Genomic DNA, 16,120 nt, shown 5'->3' with positions numbered 1-16,120 from the left:
TCACCACTCGCCTGCGGCTCTGGACAGGACTGATCCAAGTGCTGTCTTACTGGGGTCGAATTCTGGTTATAAACCAGCTGATCGCTGCCATGTTGTGGTATCGGCTGATCACTTTGACCCCTCCCTGGATTTTGTCACAAAAATCCAGAGAATGCTCGTTGATTTCTTCTGGGACAAAAGATTGCACTGGGTCGCTGCTGAGGTTCTGAGTCTCCCACTTAGGGAGGGCGCTGCTGTGCCCACATACCCAGGTGGTGACCTTCCGCCTTCAGACCCTGCAGCGATACCAGAACGTCAAGCCCCCTCCGAGATGGTTGCCCTGGCGACATATTTCTTCCGCTAGGTGCACGACCTGAATTATGACGTGTAGCTCCTGTTTATAGAGCAGAGGGGCCTCGGTGGCTCCTTGCAGGCATTGCCTGTCTTTTACCAGGACCATATCAAAGTCTGGAACAAAGTTGCCTCACGAAGCAGCTCTCCCCGGTCAGGAGTAGCGGCTATCATCAGAGAGCCACTGCTCAGGAATCCACCCCTCCGTCCTTTTCAGTGGCTGGCGGAGAGGAGGGTTGTGGCTGTCGGGGTGACCAGGATCGGGGACGTGCTGGGTGGCGGAGGTGTGGGCTGGATGCTTCACCAGGAGTTGGCACAACATGCATCAGTGGACTTCCGGCTCGTGCCAATGCCATTCAAGACCTTAGGATGGTCGTGCTCGGCCCCGACGTTATACTGGGCCTCGAGGTGGCACAGGTACGTGGTGGTCTTCCGTTTGAGCGTACCCCTGTTCTGATAGAATTCCATATTGGCCCCAAACCCTCCTCGGGATCTGGTGCCCTGCAACGTGAGTCGCCTCGTGGAAATGCTCTCCATGCCCTTTGGCACGGTGCGGAGGGGTTTCCTGTATGGGGTGCTGCTGCACACCCTTCACTTACTTGCCCTCGCCCTGGCGTGCCTTGTTGCCATCTGGCGGCGGAAGTCCCTGTTGGGAGGCCCTCTATGGAGGTGTCCTCCCAATTTCCATCGGGGACTTGGGTTGGAGGGTGTTGCACGCAGCAGTCCCCGACAACGCAGAATGTGTCGGTTCACGGACTCCCAAGGCACCTGCATCTCTTGCGGCCTTGTGGAGTCCGTGGACCACACTTATATAGGGTGTTGTAGGCTGCACTCCCTTTTCAGTTATTTACAAAACCTATTACTGATGTTTTGTTTGCACTTCAGTCCCACGCTCCTGATCTACGGGGACCTGGTGCAGAGGGGGGCCGGGAGGGAGGAGGACCTCCTTGTGAACCTGCTCCTGGGCCTGGCCAAATTGGCCATTAACAGGTCCAGCCAGCGGGCAATCGAGGGGTTTGTCCGACCCAATTGTCTGTCCCTCTTCCGCTGCTACGTTCGCGGCTGGTTGTCCCTGGAGAGGGAGCACGCGGTGTCTACCAGCACCATCGAGGCCTTCTGTGCTCGGTGGACACCACTGGAACTGTTGTGATTTATTGACCCCCCTATCACAAAGTTTCCTTTAAATTTTGTCTTTGTTTTCGCAGTTTCCCTAATTTAAGGGGTTGCCTTTTCCTTTGTCTCTAATTTTGTTAATTTAGTTTGCTTGGTTGACTCAAAAGAGTCACTTTTATCTAACTTTCCTAACCCTGCCTCTTTGTCCTGGTGCTCCCCGGACATCCACAGCAGAGGTGGAGGCAGCCTGCTGACTATGACGCCCTGTCTGTGCTGACTTTGGCGGGCATCCTCTGGAGGGCCGAGACTTGGAGACAGGGCCTGCTTTTGGGGTCCTGCTGTGTGGCAGTGGCACCCTTCTTGGCCTGTGAATCTGGATCTGCAGAGGTCACAGGACGACAGGATTCGGATGACCGATCACTCCCAGAGTCATCTGGGTGGATGACCCCGGAGTGTGCACCTGCTGATCCTTCTCCCTACGGGTGTCCGAGGGCCCCTAGCTGACTCCATGAGCGGAAGGAGTAGCTGGAGTGAGATTGAGCTGCCCAGCATCCCTCTCGCGTACACACTGTTGGAGGCCAACTATGGTGTCAGCGATGGAGTTAAGCCCATGCAGTGGTGCAGTGCTGGACCAAGGTCTCCATGGCAGCCGCCATCCTACCAATGTTGATCTCAGTGCGGTGCAATGCCGGCGTTATTGCCTCAGGCTGAAGGCCGACGGACTCCTCCATCGTGCATTGCAATCTGAGGAGTGCAACGGACATCCCTTCCTGATGTTCCTGAGCTTGTCTTTGCAGCACCAGCAACTGTGACATGACCGAGTCCAGATGCTCATCATCTGACTCAGACACAGCAATGTTCTGACCTCCAGCAGTCCTCCAAGTGGAGGGGACCTGGGGAGTCCCTGCCTCCACCTGCTGTGGATTAGGAAATGCGATGTGCTCACCAGTATGTGATCTCATATCTATTCTAGAGCTAGGTCCCACCAAGGTGTGTGTCTCTGCACTGATGGAGGGTGTGGGTGAGCCCTGTGATGGAACTTCAAGGAGCATGCCTTCAGATTCCTCTTCAGAGGTTTCTTCAGGACTTGATTGGAGGCCCTGGGTCATGGACTCTGTTGGCTGTTTGGCAGATATGCCTGTGAAAGCAAGGCGAGATAATTAGTGCATGCCAGTGGCCTGTGAAAGAGGACACATCACTCACAACATGGTTGTCTGATGATGGTTGTTGCACCGCTGGACCCTCACTTGGTAGAGCAGCGCCGACCTCACTGTCAGCACAGGAATGGTCCAGATCATCACCGGACGGCTGGATGGCTCTGTTTTCAAATTCTGACAGAACTTTGATTTCTGGCGCCCCTCCACCTGTCTGCGACCTTTCCCTCCTGTTGTGAGCTAGTTTGTCCTGTATGGATAGAGATGGAAGAGTGTATCAGGATGTCTGCTGGGCCAGATGATAAGTATGCCTGGCCTATGTGGGTGGTGAGTGGTCCCATGGACAGGATGAGGACAATGTCGGTGAGAGTGAGAGAGTAAATGGTGATGTCCCTTGCACTGGCAGTGAGTGAGGACTCTGTGGGTCAGTGAGTGTGTGAGTTGGGAGTGATGAAAAGAGTGATTTACCCTGGCAGAACAGAGATCATCATTCATTCTTTTGTGGCACTGGGTGGCTGTCCTCCTCTGCAGGGTGTTCACGCTGGCTACCACTGCCACCACCTCCCAAGCCAGTTTGGTGACATTGCTGCCCATCCTGCGGCCAGGGTGGAGGTAGAGCAAATCCCGCCAGGCCTCCATGTCATCCAGCAGTTGCTTGAGGGACCCATCGTTGGAGCAGGGGACTGCAGTCTTTTTGCCTTTGCTGGCCATGTCTCCCAGGCAGCAGTGGTAAGCTGGTGGCGATGAGCGCCTTGCTGGGGCTGCCTTTTAAAGATGGCGGCCGGTGTGATGCAATAGCAGAGTGATAGCAAGCAGGCGAATGAGATTCCACCCGCTATGGAATCGGCATTTTTCCTGAGAATGCTTAAATAATGAGGCAGGCTTGGGAAGATATGGCGTGAAAACACACCATTTTCTTTGGTGGGTAGGACTCTGTTTCACCCGCCCGCTACCACACTTTGTGAAATTCTGAGAAAATTCTGCCCTAAAGTTTACGAGTTCAAGCCATGTTTGCCCTTATTCATGCATCAGGCCAAACATGGGCAAGGAAACCACCGCTGATTATCAGCTACTGCCTTCCATCAGCTGATGAATAAGTATTTTTTCCATGTTGAACACCAGCTATATATGTATTTGCTTTTCTTTCCCTCATCCAACAAATGTTCAGGCCTAGTGGCTCATAGGTTGCTGTTCTCAAGCAGATAACCCAGGGAACTGAATAGCTTTCCACAGTGATCGACTATTCTGTTCCAACAATTTTGTGAACATTTCAAGTTGCCAAACCAATCATCCTTACGGAAGATTTGTATTGTATCCAGCTGAACTGGATTGAAATCTCAGAAGCAAGAAACTGGTGTATTAACTTCTTGCACCAGGCAAGTGCATTTATTGATTTTATGGCTAGATCATTCTTTTTAAATAGTACTTCATGATCATGTAAATCTTCAGAATATGATATACATTTCAGTTATATATTTATCAATCCTTTCAGTGTCTTGTTGAATAAATGTAAAAATCATTTTTTTATTGAAAGATATGTGCTCAACAAATATCAATTATTCAACTCCAAAAATTATATACTTATATCATTTTGAAGGCATGCACTGTACATTAGGGGCAGAATTTTCCTTCTCACCAGCAGTGGGAATCATGGCAGGCAGAAGCACTAGATTTGGCATGATGGAAAAAGACTTTTTTTCTTGCCGGCAGGAAATTAGTTTGGAATTTTGTTCTCCCAGCTTTCATGGTGGGCCTAAAGGGCCTCGGGTTTCTCGCTGATCAATGTCAGGAATCACATTTGCATTAATTTGCACCTCATGAATGTTCATTAAAAGGCCAACTCACCAGATTTGTTACCCCTGCACATTAAGTGCCTTGCCAGCTGATTATCTAGTCTATTTCCCAATGGTTTATAAATGGTGTGTACCTGGCAAGCTTCATCAATGGCTTTGAGGACTCTACTTCCGCTTACCTTTAATAGTGGTACTGTGAGATTTTGGTTGTTTGTATCTCAAGCTGCAGCAAGACAGAGGAGGCAGGTGTACAAGGGAAAGGGGGAGAGTGCCTGGGGAAGGGGGGAGTGTATTGGAGGCTGAAGTCCTGGGGGGGCGAACTCAGGATACTGGTGAGAAGAGGGAACAATCACAGTCAGGGGGGAAGAGCCAGGATGCAGTTGGGTGACAGGTCCAGGGTAAGAGTCTGGTAGGTGAAGTTCTCATCAGGTAAGTCATGTAGGGGGACAAGGCAAGTGGCTTGGATAACAGGATGGGACATGGTCAGGGTTGGTATGGGGATGGTAATGGGGGTCAGCTCATAGCAGACGAAAGGCCCGTGAAGATGGATTATTATAGAGTCCAGGGTTACAGGGGCAGGTTCAAGGGTGACAGAAGGGAGTGGAAAGGTGATATTTGGTGAGTTTATGGTGATGGGTGGAAGTTGGTGGGTAACAGGGGAAGGGTAGAAGGTGGTGGAGTGTGTCTGAAAAGTTGCATGCACCATTCTCTAAAGGCTGTTCTTGAAAACACAGTTGCTCTGGACGTGTGAATCCTCAAGGTTGGAGGAGGGTCTTTTCGGGTGGATGGAGTTCAAGGTCAGCACAACTGGGTGATTAAAGGGCACCCTAATAATTGAGGCATCAGGATGTCTAAGATGCTCGCTTGTGTTCTCCTGTCTATGGTGAAGCCCGCATTGCAGCAGGTTTTTTCCCGACTCACAGGTACCATAACATCCAAATGGAGGGAAACATGTAAAGGACATGCTCACATAATGTATCACTTCAATTCATTCACACATCCATTGAGGCTTCGATGATGCAGCCTGCAGGCAACCCTGCCGTGGTAATGGCTCTCATCCAGATGAGGTAATGCAGGGCCTGTCACTGGTTGGCATAGGGCCATAAGGAGCAAGGGCCTCAACAGCAAGAGGGAGCAGGCCCGTTATAAGATTAAGAGGCTAGCGAACATGGACCACTGCAATGTTGAGCATTGGCCTAACAATGGGTGTTTCGCCGGCAGTGCTCTTATCTAGAGATGAGCGAGAGGCAATGCCAGAGGCACCTTCATATGTCCAGAGATGTGGTTCCTCACATCTGCAAGTTTCTCCAGGACGAACAATAAGGACTCTGGAGGAGTAGTGTGGAGCTCCTGTCCTGCAGTGAGTGAATGTCTATTTGGGTGCCCTTTAAATATGGTATGAGGACCTTCAACCCATAAGGTAATGGCAGGCAGGCAACCTCTTGTCTGCCCTGCCACAAAATTTGCCAAGCTCATTGCTGATGCATAATTAATGAGCTGAAAAGCAGTAGATTGCATATGTTCACCTGACCCGCTGTCCAGCGGGGAACAGGCTGACCTTCCTGCCTGCCACCCCATGTAGTCCCCAGAATGAAAACATATGTTTCAATGTGCTCAGCCCCCTTTCCTGCGCCACAGTACTGTAATGTTTATATTATTGTTATGACAGTACTATAAATCATGAAAGCTGTATTTTAAAGGTTACCTTTTTTTAAAAAAAGGACTGATTCAAAATGAACTCTGAGGGAGTTAACTTCTCTTGCAAATTTCAACTATTTTTCTCTAATCTCACAAGGAGACAAAAAAGATGCATTCTCCGACATGAAAGACATTTGCAGTTCAACGAATGCACAGCCAATACAAATAGATGCCATTGACTTTGATGGTTCTGACGAAAAGCCACCACAGCAGGCGGGAGGAGGATTCAGGCTGTAATCATAATGATCATAATGCCTTATGTAGAAGGTGACAAGACATTTGTGACAGGGTCACGGTTCCCCAGTTCCTTTAAAGAGAAATAAAGAACCTCCTCTCTCCCCACTATCTGGTTCTATCTTCAAGGGCAGGATTTTTTGTCACCATGCGGGGGTGGGCCCAACACGCCAACGCGTAAAATAACGTGTGATGACGTTGGGCATGCGTCCCAATGTCATCGCGCTGTCTCGGAATGTTTTGTTCGACGGGCATGCACCAGAGTCGGCTCCGTGCCCGCCGATAAGTAAACAGCCTATTAAGGCCATTAAGGAAGCGGTTAAGCTACTTGTTAATGCTGCCCGTCCGACCTTAAGGTTGTCGGCAAAAAGGCCAAGTGGGATGAGGTTTCCTAAAGCTTATGTTAATTTAATAAAAAAATTTTCCTACATATAAAAACATATATACACAGTCACATGAGGGGACATGTTTAAATAAATTTTTACTCCATGTATTTAATATTTTCAGTAGATTCAATCTCCCTGAAGTAGCTCTGTGCCTCAGGGAGATTGAATCGTTCTTTCACGCGCATGTGCATAAAAGCGCTGGCCCTGACTCTCTCTCCTCCTCCCCCGCCTGCACAGGTAGTACCGCTCACATCTTACACCGAGCCCGCCCACCGCCTGAAAAATTCAGGCCCAAGTCTACCTGAGAAGACCAATCTCCTGCAGATCAACTATGGGAGCAATTGCAACTGCTGAGACATCTCTGCAATTTCCTTCACTTCAGACAATATAACAACATGATTACGAAATAACAGGCCTGCATTGAAACACAGACTGAGCACTATTACATTTTTATAAGTATTGTTATCTTCATCTATACCAGGTTTTGGTGTGTTGAAAGAGTGAGTGAGTGAGGCATAGTTTACTTTAGTAACAGGTGTAAAAAATAAACTAACCTCTTTTTTAAAAAGCACAAAAGGCTTGCTTGCTGGATTATTCCAAACTGACTTAGTTACTCCGAGGGTAATAAAACACACTTACACATGCAAATATAAATGATCACAGACAAAGGTAACACCTTAAAATTGTTCGTGACACTAGTATCATACTCATTTTGTTAAATGTACAATTAACAGTTAGATCAGCTCATCTTTGTAGTTTTCATTCTCGTATAGGTTTGGTCTCTGCTTGCTGATGTGTTCATTATTGATCAGAATTGTAATTGGAAACTTCGATCAGATTATTGTCTGGATCTCTGAAGTAGACTGAAGTGATAGGACCCACTGCACCAGTTCGCTCAATAGGACCTTCTTCAATGTGAATGCCACATACCTGTATACAAAATATCAAGAACCACTATGAGTCATTATTATCTACAAGAAAGCACAATAGAACAATGACGAACAGAAAATCTTCATTATCTAAGTTGCACATTAAGTAAATTCATATCTCACTGCCTGTAAATTCATATTCAATTTGATACATGATGAGTAGAAGCGAGAATAGTGGAAGCAGGGCAGAGTGCATGAAGGGCCGAAGGGCCTCTTTCCATGCTGTATAACTCTATGACTCCTGTACAACTACAACTACTGAAGTATTTCAACTCCAATGCCAGAAAAATCATAATATAAATCATGTTTTCCACAGCAAAATTTCATATCAGGAATAATATTAGGTAGGATACCTGCTTGCACTGGGTCTTTGAAACATTTCATTGATATATGACAGTTATAATGAAAGATCTTGCAACATGTCCACATTGACAGTAAAATGGTGAACTTTTTACTGGTTATTCCTACTCCGATTAGGGTTTCCAACACACCAAATGAGAGCAGCACAATACTTCAAATAGGTTAGGGTTATAGCTTTATTTCTGATGTTTGTTTTCCCACTAATGACAATTTACTGAAAATTTATTACTAACTAATGATGCCAGTTCATACAGGGCATACATAAACAAAAAGAAAAGATTTCTAACTTAAAAACAAAACCTTTGTTGTTTGGCTTACACTTTTAAAATCTCCATAGTGTCCACACAAACATCACATTCAAGAATTCAAGCTCTTGAGCTGATGCATGGATTTCATGGTAAAGGGAACCTTATCCCAAAAACCTTCTCTGTACTTGTGATTATTTAAAACTGCACTCAAAATGTCTGAGAGATGCTCTAATCAGGCTCTCATATCTCAAAACTTTTAAGTTTCCTTTGCACACAAATAAAATACTGTTTGACTAACCTTAAGATGTTCAATCACTTTACTGACTGGTGTTTTTGTAATCAAACACAGATCTATGGATCCTGCTGTAGGTTTGTGTGCTTTTGGCTCAAATTCCTTCCCGACTTCATGCAGATTGAATTTCTGATTCCCAAAGGAGAGTGCTTTGCGGTTGCCCTGTTTTAAGAGATTCATTACCATAAAAACATATTGACCAGCATTCTTGAAAAAGACATTTTTCTTTTTTTTCCAAAGCACAAGGTGTCCGCCTTGGCTCAACGATAGCACTCTTGCCTCTCAAGGGTTCAAGTTCTACTCCAGAGGCATAAGCACATAGGAATATAGGAAATAGGAGCAGGAGTAGGCCATTCAGCTCCTCAAGCCTGCTCCACAATTCAATTAGATCATGATCATCTAACTCAAGACCATTTTCCAGCACTATCCCCATATCCTTTGATATTTTTAATACCTAGAAATGTAGTGAAATCAGTGTTGAACACACACACTGACTGATCTTCCACAGCCCTCTGGGATAGAGAATGCCAAAGATTCACCATCCTCTGAATGAAGAAATTCCTCTTCATCTCAGTCCTAAATGGCCTTCCCCTTATTGAGACTCCGTTCCCTGGTTCTAGACTTCCCAAACAGGGGAAATGTCCTTCCTGCATTCACCCTGTTGAGCCCTGTAAGAATTTTGTATGTTTCAATGAGATCACCTCTCATTCTTCTGAACTCTAGAGAGTACATTCCCAGTCTCCTCAATCTCTCCTCATAGGACAATGCCACCATCCCAGGTTTCAGTCTGGTGAACCTTTGTTGCACTCTCTCTAGGGGCAAGTATATACTTCCTTTGGCAAGGAGAGCAAAACTGTACACAATATTCCAAATGCGGTCTCACCAAGGCTCTGTACAATTGCAGCAAGACTTCTTTACTCCAGTACTCGTATCCTCTTACAATAAAGGCCAACATACCATTTGCCTTCCTAATTGCTTGCTGCACCTGTATGTTAGCTTTCAGTGACTCAGGAATAAGGACACCCAGGTCCCTTTGGTTACCAACATTTCTCAATTTCTCACCATTTAAGAAATACTTTGCATTTCTGTTTTTCTCACCAAAGTGAGAAACTTCACATTTTTCCACATTATATTCCATCTGCCCTTTTTTGTCCACTCACTTAGCCTGTCTAAATCTTCTTGAAGCATCTTTGCACCCTCCTCATAACACACATTCTCATCTAGTTTTGTGTCATCAGCAAACTTGGAAGTATTACATTTGGTCCCCACATCCAAATGATTGATACAAATTGTGAATAGCTGGGGCCCAAACACTGATCCTTACAGTACCCCACTAGTCACAGGCTGCCAAGCTGAAAATGGCCCATTTATTCCTACTCCATGGGCAGAATTTTCTGCCTGTCGGGCGGGCGGGCCCGGCCCAACCTCCAGCGGGCAGGGAGCTAATCCGCGCCAGAGAAGCGGGCCCGCCACCATTTTACGTGGGCTGGCCAATTAAGGCCCGCCCAGCATGACATCTGGTGGGAAGCGCTATGCGCTTCTTGTGCAAGTGGGGGAGGATTCCTCAAAAGCAAGAGTGTGCTCTTTCACGCATGCGCACAAAAGAGCGCACATCTCCCTGAGGCTAACTGCTGCCTCAGGGAGATCGCTGACACTAATAAAAATATGAAAAATAGAAAAAAAAATCCCTAACATGTCCCCCTCATGTGACAATGTCACGTGAGATGGGACATGTTCATAACTTACATAATAAGTCTATTAAACTTTTTAAAACCCTACATGAAACCTCATAGTGGATGAGGTTTCATATTTTTCTATTGCCCACAGGGGCTCCTGGCCTGCCCGCCAACCTTAAGGTTGGACGGGCAGGTCCTTTAATTGTATAATTGATCCTGTCAATGGCCTCAATTGGCCATTGACAGGTCGGCGTGCCCGCAGCTGATTTTGCTGTGCCCCTTCCTTCCTGAAAATTTAAATGGGGCAGGATGACATCGGGGGTTCCACCCGACGTCATCCCACGTCGGCGAGCAGGCCCCGCCCCTTGCTCGCCGACAGCAAATTCTGCCCGTTTTTGTTCATTAACCAATTTTCAATCCATGCCAGTATATTATCCCCAATCCCATGTGTTCTAATTTTGCTTACAAACCTCGAGTGGAACCTTATTGGAAGCTTTCTGAAAATTCAAATGCACCACATCCAGTGGGTCCCCCTTATCTGTTCTACTAGTTACATCCTCAAAAAACTCTTAATAGGTTTGTCAAACATGATTTCCTTTTCATAAACCTATGTTGTTTCTGCCCAATCCTACTAGTTCCTAAGTGTTGAGTTATCACACCCTTTATAATAGATTCCAGCATTTTTCCCTGCTACTGATGTCAGTCTAACAGCGCTGTCATTCCCATTTTCTCTCTTCCCCCTTTCTTAAATAGTGGGGCTACATTTGCTACCTTCCAATCTGCAGGAACCATTCCAAAATCTATAGAATTTTGGAAGAGGATCACCAATGCATCCGCTATCATCTCTACATCCACCTGTTTCAATACTCTGGGGTGTAGATCATCAGGTTCAGGGGATTTATCAATTTTCAGTCCCATTAATTCTCCAGTACTACTTTTTTACTAATACAAAATTCTTTCAGTGCCTCATTCTCAGTTCTTTGGTATTTCTGGGAGCATTTTTGTGTCTGTGTTTACAGAGGAAAATACTAAGGCCTGGATTTTTATCACTGGGAGCGTGGTGTGGGGGAGGGGGGGGGTGGTGGTGGTGTGTGTGTGTGTGTGTGTGTGTGTGTGTGTGTGGGGGGGGGGGGGGGGGGGGGGGGGGTGGTGGGAGAGGAGTGGGGAGTGCGGGTGGGTAGCAGAAGTCAGGAAAATTCGCAGTTTGTCCCGCCTGCCTTGGGAGAAAGTGCCCTCAAAGGCAGGGTCTTCATTGGCAGGGCACGTGCACAGGCGCAGGCTGCAGTTGGGCCAGCCGACCCAGGAAAGAAGTCAGAGGCACTCAGAGGATGCTGGGTGCCGATGAGGGCTGTTTAAAAGGCCACCTGGTTGGTGTGGGACTTCATCCCAGTTAAAATAAAAATAGAAAGGCCCTGCAGCCCTCATCCCTCATGGCCCCTCAACCCCCACACATTCCCCATGTCCCATCTGTGCCACCTCATTTCCTCTACTCACCCCCTCTGGCCCATCATACCCCTTCAGCCAAGGTATGCCGTCCGTCCACCCACCCTGCATAGCCAAGATTGTAGCAAAGAATCACCTAGCATGCGAAACATTTCCAAGATAGTGAAAGACAACTGGTGGAAGAGCCTCCCTAAATTTGGAAAATATTTTCAATCCTGGATCTATTGGACCTTATAAAAAAAATCAAGACTTGTTGAGAGTCTAATACTTGCACAGACAGAAAGAAAAGAAACCAAGTGACCATGAAGCGTGATTTTACCTTGAAAGTGACAACTTCCATCCCTAAAGTTTGAGAGTAGAATGCCACAGTATCTTCAATGCTCTTTACTGTCAGAACAAGATGATCCAATCCTTTGATCTGGATTGGAGAGGTAGTGTACTTCTGTCTGAACTGGATCAAACACTGCATAATATATGAATATTAGAAAGAAATTACGAAACTTGCTATGATAAAACTGTGCTTCAGTACACCATTTCTCACCTTAGATGTGGACGATAGATGGCCTGTACAGTAGCCACAGTCAATTTCTCTAAGCACCCTTGTGACACTGTATCTTGAAGAATTATTATATCTTCAGAATTCCTGTGCCCAAACTGTCAGTGAATGAAGTGGTGTACAGCAATAGATTGAATTATGAAGCAGGGAACAAAGTTTGAATCCTAGCTTTGGATAACAGAAATCCATTTTAAACCTCACTATCCAGCAGTGAAACAAAGCTGCTATCAACTGGTTAAACACTTCAGTAAAAAGCTGCACTAACAAGTGTAGGGGGTGGTTTAGGTTCACATGAAAAAATGTGATTTTATATCAAGGAAACGTGTCAAAGGAAATGTTAAAGAAGGTGAGAGAAACCATGGAATTAAAAATCTATTAGTCTAACATCTGTCGTCAGGAAATTATTGGAATTTATGATTGAAGACAGAATGATTGACCATTTAGAGGAACTTGAGCTGAATAGAGAAATCCAACATGGATTTGTAAAGGGCAGGTAATGCCCAACAAACCTGATTGCAAAACAAAAAACAAGCAACTAAAGTTTAGAAAGGGGAATATCTATAGATGTTGTTTATATGGACTACCAGAAGACACTCAATAAGAAACTTAGCTAAAACTAAAGCTCATGGAATTTAAGGTAAACTATTGATCTGGCTAGGCTGGTTAGGCTGCAGCAGACAGAGTTGGGATAATGGGTATGCACTCGAATTGCATGGAAGTGGTGCCTGGCAAAGATCTGTACTGGGGCCTCACTATTCATTATATTTATGACTGATTTCGGTAGCACATAGAGAGCCTTGCATCCATTTGCTGATGACATAAAGATTAATGGTATTGCAATTAGTGCAGATGGAAGCATAAATTACAAAGAGCCATTGATAAGACTAAATGAGTGAATAACATTGTGGCAGATGGATTTCAAAGCAGATAAGGATAAGGTCACCCACCTTCAATCAAAAAAATATTGAGAATCTAGGAAAAGAGGACATAACTATAAAGTAAGAGCCAGGCCATTTAGGAGAGAAGAGGGAAACATTTTTTTCAGATAAAGCACTTTAGAATTGTGGAACTCACCCACAAAAAGCAGCAGTTCAGTTATTAATTTTAAATCTGAGAGTAATAGATTTTTATTAGAAAAGGTTATAAAGCGATATGGAGCCAAGCCAGGTGGGATGGGGCTAAGATACAGATCAATCATGGTTTCATCAAAATGTGGAACAGGCTCGAGGGCCTGAATGGTGTACTCCTGTATCTATACTGTCATTTCCCCTTGTTGTTGGCAGGGCTTTCAACTACAACAGATCTACTCTTTATCTATTTTGCCAATTACCGCTCCGTAAACCTCTCTACATCTTTAAAAGTCTTTTTCAAAGCCTACCTCTTCAACTAAGATAGTTATCATCTCACTTAATTCTCCAGCAACAGTTCTCCACCTAGTAATTTCTTTAAATGCCTTAGTTTTTTTATATTAAAGGCTATATATAAATGTAGGTTTTTGATCAACTTAGACCAAGAGCTCTGTAGCTCATGCTAATTAACGGAGCCATCAAATGAAGCCAAATGTACTCTAATGGGTAAACCCCCTTGCAATAGAGATAGTTTTTTTTAAAGATGCGATTGAAGGAATACAGAAATTACAACACAACTTAAAGCTCTTTGGTCTATGATGCCTGATCTAACTCTCAATTGAAACTATCTGCTCCATTCCAACTTCACAGCTCCTTCCACAAATCCTTTTCAAATAATGATCCAATTCCATTACAAATTGCATTAGTCTTTTCTTCAACAACTATCTAGGAGAAACAATTTCATCCTCAAATAACTAAATGTGTACATTGCAAGCTAATTTCCTGCTTTAGAATCATAGGATACAGCACAGTGTCCTAGGCCCAACATCTTCAGCTGCTTCATCAACGACCTTCCTTCCACCATAAGGTCAGAAGTGGGGATATTCACTGATGATCGCACAATGTTCAGCCTAGTCACGACTCCTCAGGTATTGAAGCAGTCCATGTTCAAATGCAGCAAGACCTAGATAATAGCCAGGCTTGGGCTGATAAGTGACAAGTAACATTTACACCACACCAGTGCCAAGCAATGACCATCTCCAACAAGAGAGAGTCTAGCCATTGCCCCTTGACATTCAATGGCATTATCATTGCTGAATCCCCCACTAGCAACATCCTGGGGGTTACCATTGACCAGAAACTGAACTGGACTAGCCATATAAATACTGTGGCTACAACAGGTCACAGGCAAGGAATGCTGCAGTGAGTAACTCAACCCTTGACTCCACAAAGTCTGTTCATCATCTACAAGGCACAAGTCAGGAGTGTGATGGAACACTCCCCATTTGCCTGGATGAGTGCAGCTCCAACAATACTCAAGAAGCTTGACACCAACCAGACAAAGCAGCCCGCAAACATTTACTCCCTCCACCACCAATGCACAATGGCAGCAATGTGTAGCATCTACAAGATGCACTGCAGGAATTCACCAAGGCTCCTTATAGGTAGCACCTTCCAAACCGACGACCACTACCATCTAGAAAGACAAGGGCAGTAGACACATGGGAAACCACCGCCTGGACATTCCCCACCAAGCCACTCACCATCCTGACTTGGGAATATATCACTATTCCTTCACTGTCACCAGGTCAAAATCCTGGAACTCCCTACCTAACAGCATTGTGGATGTACCGGCACCACAAGGACTGCAGTGGTTCAAGAATGCAGCTCACCACTGCTTTTTCAAGGGCAATAAATGTTGGCCTAGCCAGCAAAGCCCACATCCCATGAATGAATAAAAAAAGGAGCCCATTGACCCATTGTTGCTCTGCCAGCTCAATGAAACAGCTATCCATTTACTCCCACCACCCTGCTCTCTCCCCATATTTCAAGGGTTCATTCAATTTGCTTTTGAAAGTCACGATCGACTGCTTTCACAACCCTTTAAGGCAGCGCATCCCAGATCATATTCCGCTCCGGTTCTTCTGCCACTATTCCTAAATCTTAAATGGGTAGCATCCATTGTGCCATTGGAAACAGTTTCTCCTTATCTATCAAAATCCTTCATGATATTGAACACGTCTATTCATTATCCCTTTAACCATCTCTGCTGGAAGAAAAACAATTCTATTTATCTGAAGAGTCACGTTGTGACACAGCCATGCGTGTTTTTCTCCCTCCATGGATGCCGCCAGGCCTGCTGAGTTTTCCCAGCACTTTCTATTTTTATTACCTGGGAACATCGTAACAGGAGCAGACCATTCAGTGGTGCTCAAACCAGAGTTTGTACAGCCAAGGCTACACCTCCACTCCAAACCCGGAATTAGAATCTCACTATCCACAGAGTGGTCCCAAACCCAGGATGTGCTTCGGGATCGGAATGTACTGACTGAGGACTGTGTTGTTCCGGCGCCCGGGCAGGAATAGACTTTCTTTATGCTCAATATTTTATTGAACATAAACGTGGGATAAATTTACCTGACGGTAAACGCCGTGACAACGGAATCCCGTAGAAAGCAAACTCAATAAAAGCGCCATTTTGCTGAAGGTACTAATGCTCTTCCTGAACTGAAACTGACTGTATTTCCTGTATTCTAAGAGCCGCTTAGTCTCCGCCTCTCGGCCAGGTCATGCCAGGTACTGAGGCGCCCCAAGCTTCACGTTAAGCAAACACGTCAATGAAAACTTTCCAGTTACCAATTTTGATTGCACTTTCATAAATCTCTTTGTTTCGTCAACTATAAGTTACTTACTCCTTCATAATTCCCCTTTGTTCCATCAGCCGTAAATGCTGGGAAGCAGATCAAGATTAAGTAGAATTAAAAGAAAAGCAGAAGAAATCTAAATAAAACTAATTCTATGGTTGGCCCTTCGGCAATCTGAGACAAATGAAGTGGTCAG

The 16,120-nt window shown here is 45.4% G+C and overlaps 1 protein-coding gene across 1 annotated transcript; it reads right to left on the bottom strand.

Moving 5' to 3' along the window:
• Positions 1 to 7,141: 7,141 nt before the first annotated feature.
• Positions 7,142 to 15,803, bottom strand: glod5 (glyoxalase domain containing 5). Its single transcript, XM_041195835.1, has 4 exons — positions 15,698 to 15,803; positions 11,976 to 12,119; positions 8,544 to 8,699; positions 7,142 to 7,638 (listed from the first exon to the last, which is right to left on the bottom strand). The coding sequence occupies exons 1-4, from the start codon at positions 15,755 to 15,757 to the stop codon at positions 7,510 to 7,512; spliced, it is 489 nt and encodes a 162-aa protein (XP_041051769.1). The 5' UTR covers positions 15,758 to 15,803; the 3' UTR covers positions 7,142 to 7,509.
• Between the last annotated feature and the right edge of the window lie 317 nt (positions 15,804 to 16,120).

This window comes from Carcharodon carcharias, chromosome 9 (assembly GCF_017639515.1).
Source record: "Carcharodon carcharias isolate sCarCar2 chromosome 9, sCarCar2.pri, whole genome shotgun sequence".
In the NCBI taxonomy this organism is placed as follows: Eukaryota; Metazoa; Chordata; class Chondrichthyes; order Lamniformes; family Lamnidae; genus Carcharodon; species Carcharodon carcharias.
This window is presented reverse-complemented; position numbering and strand designations above follow the sequence as displayed.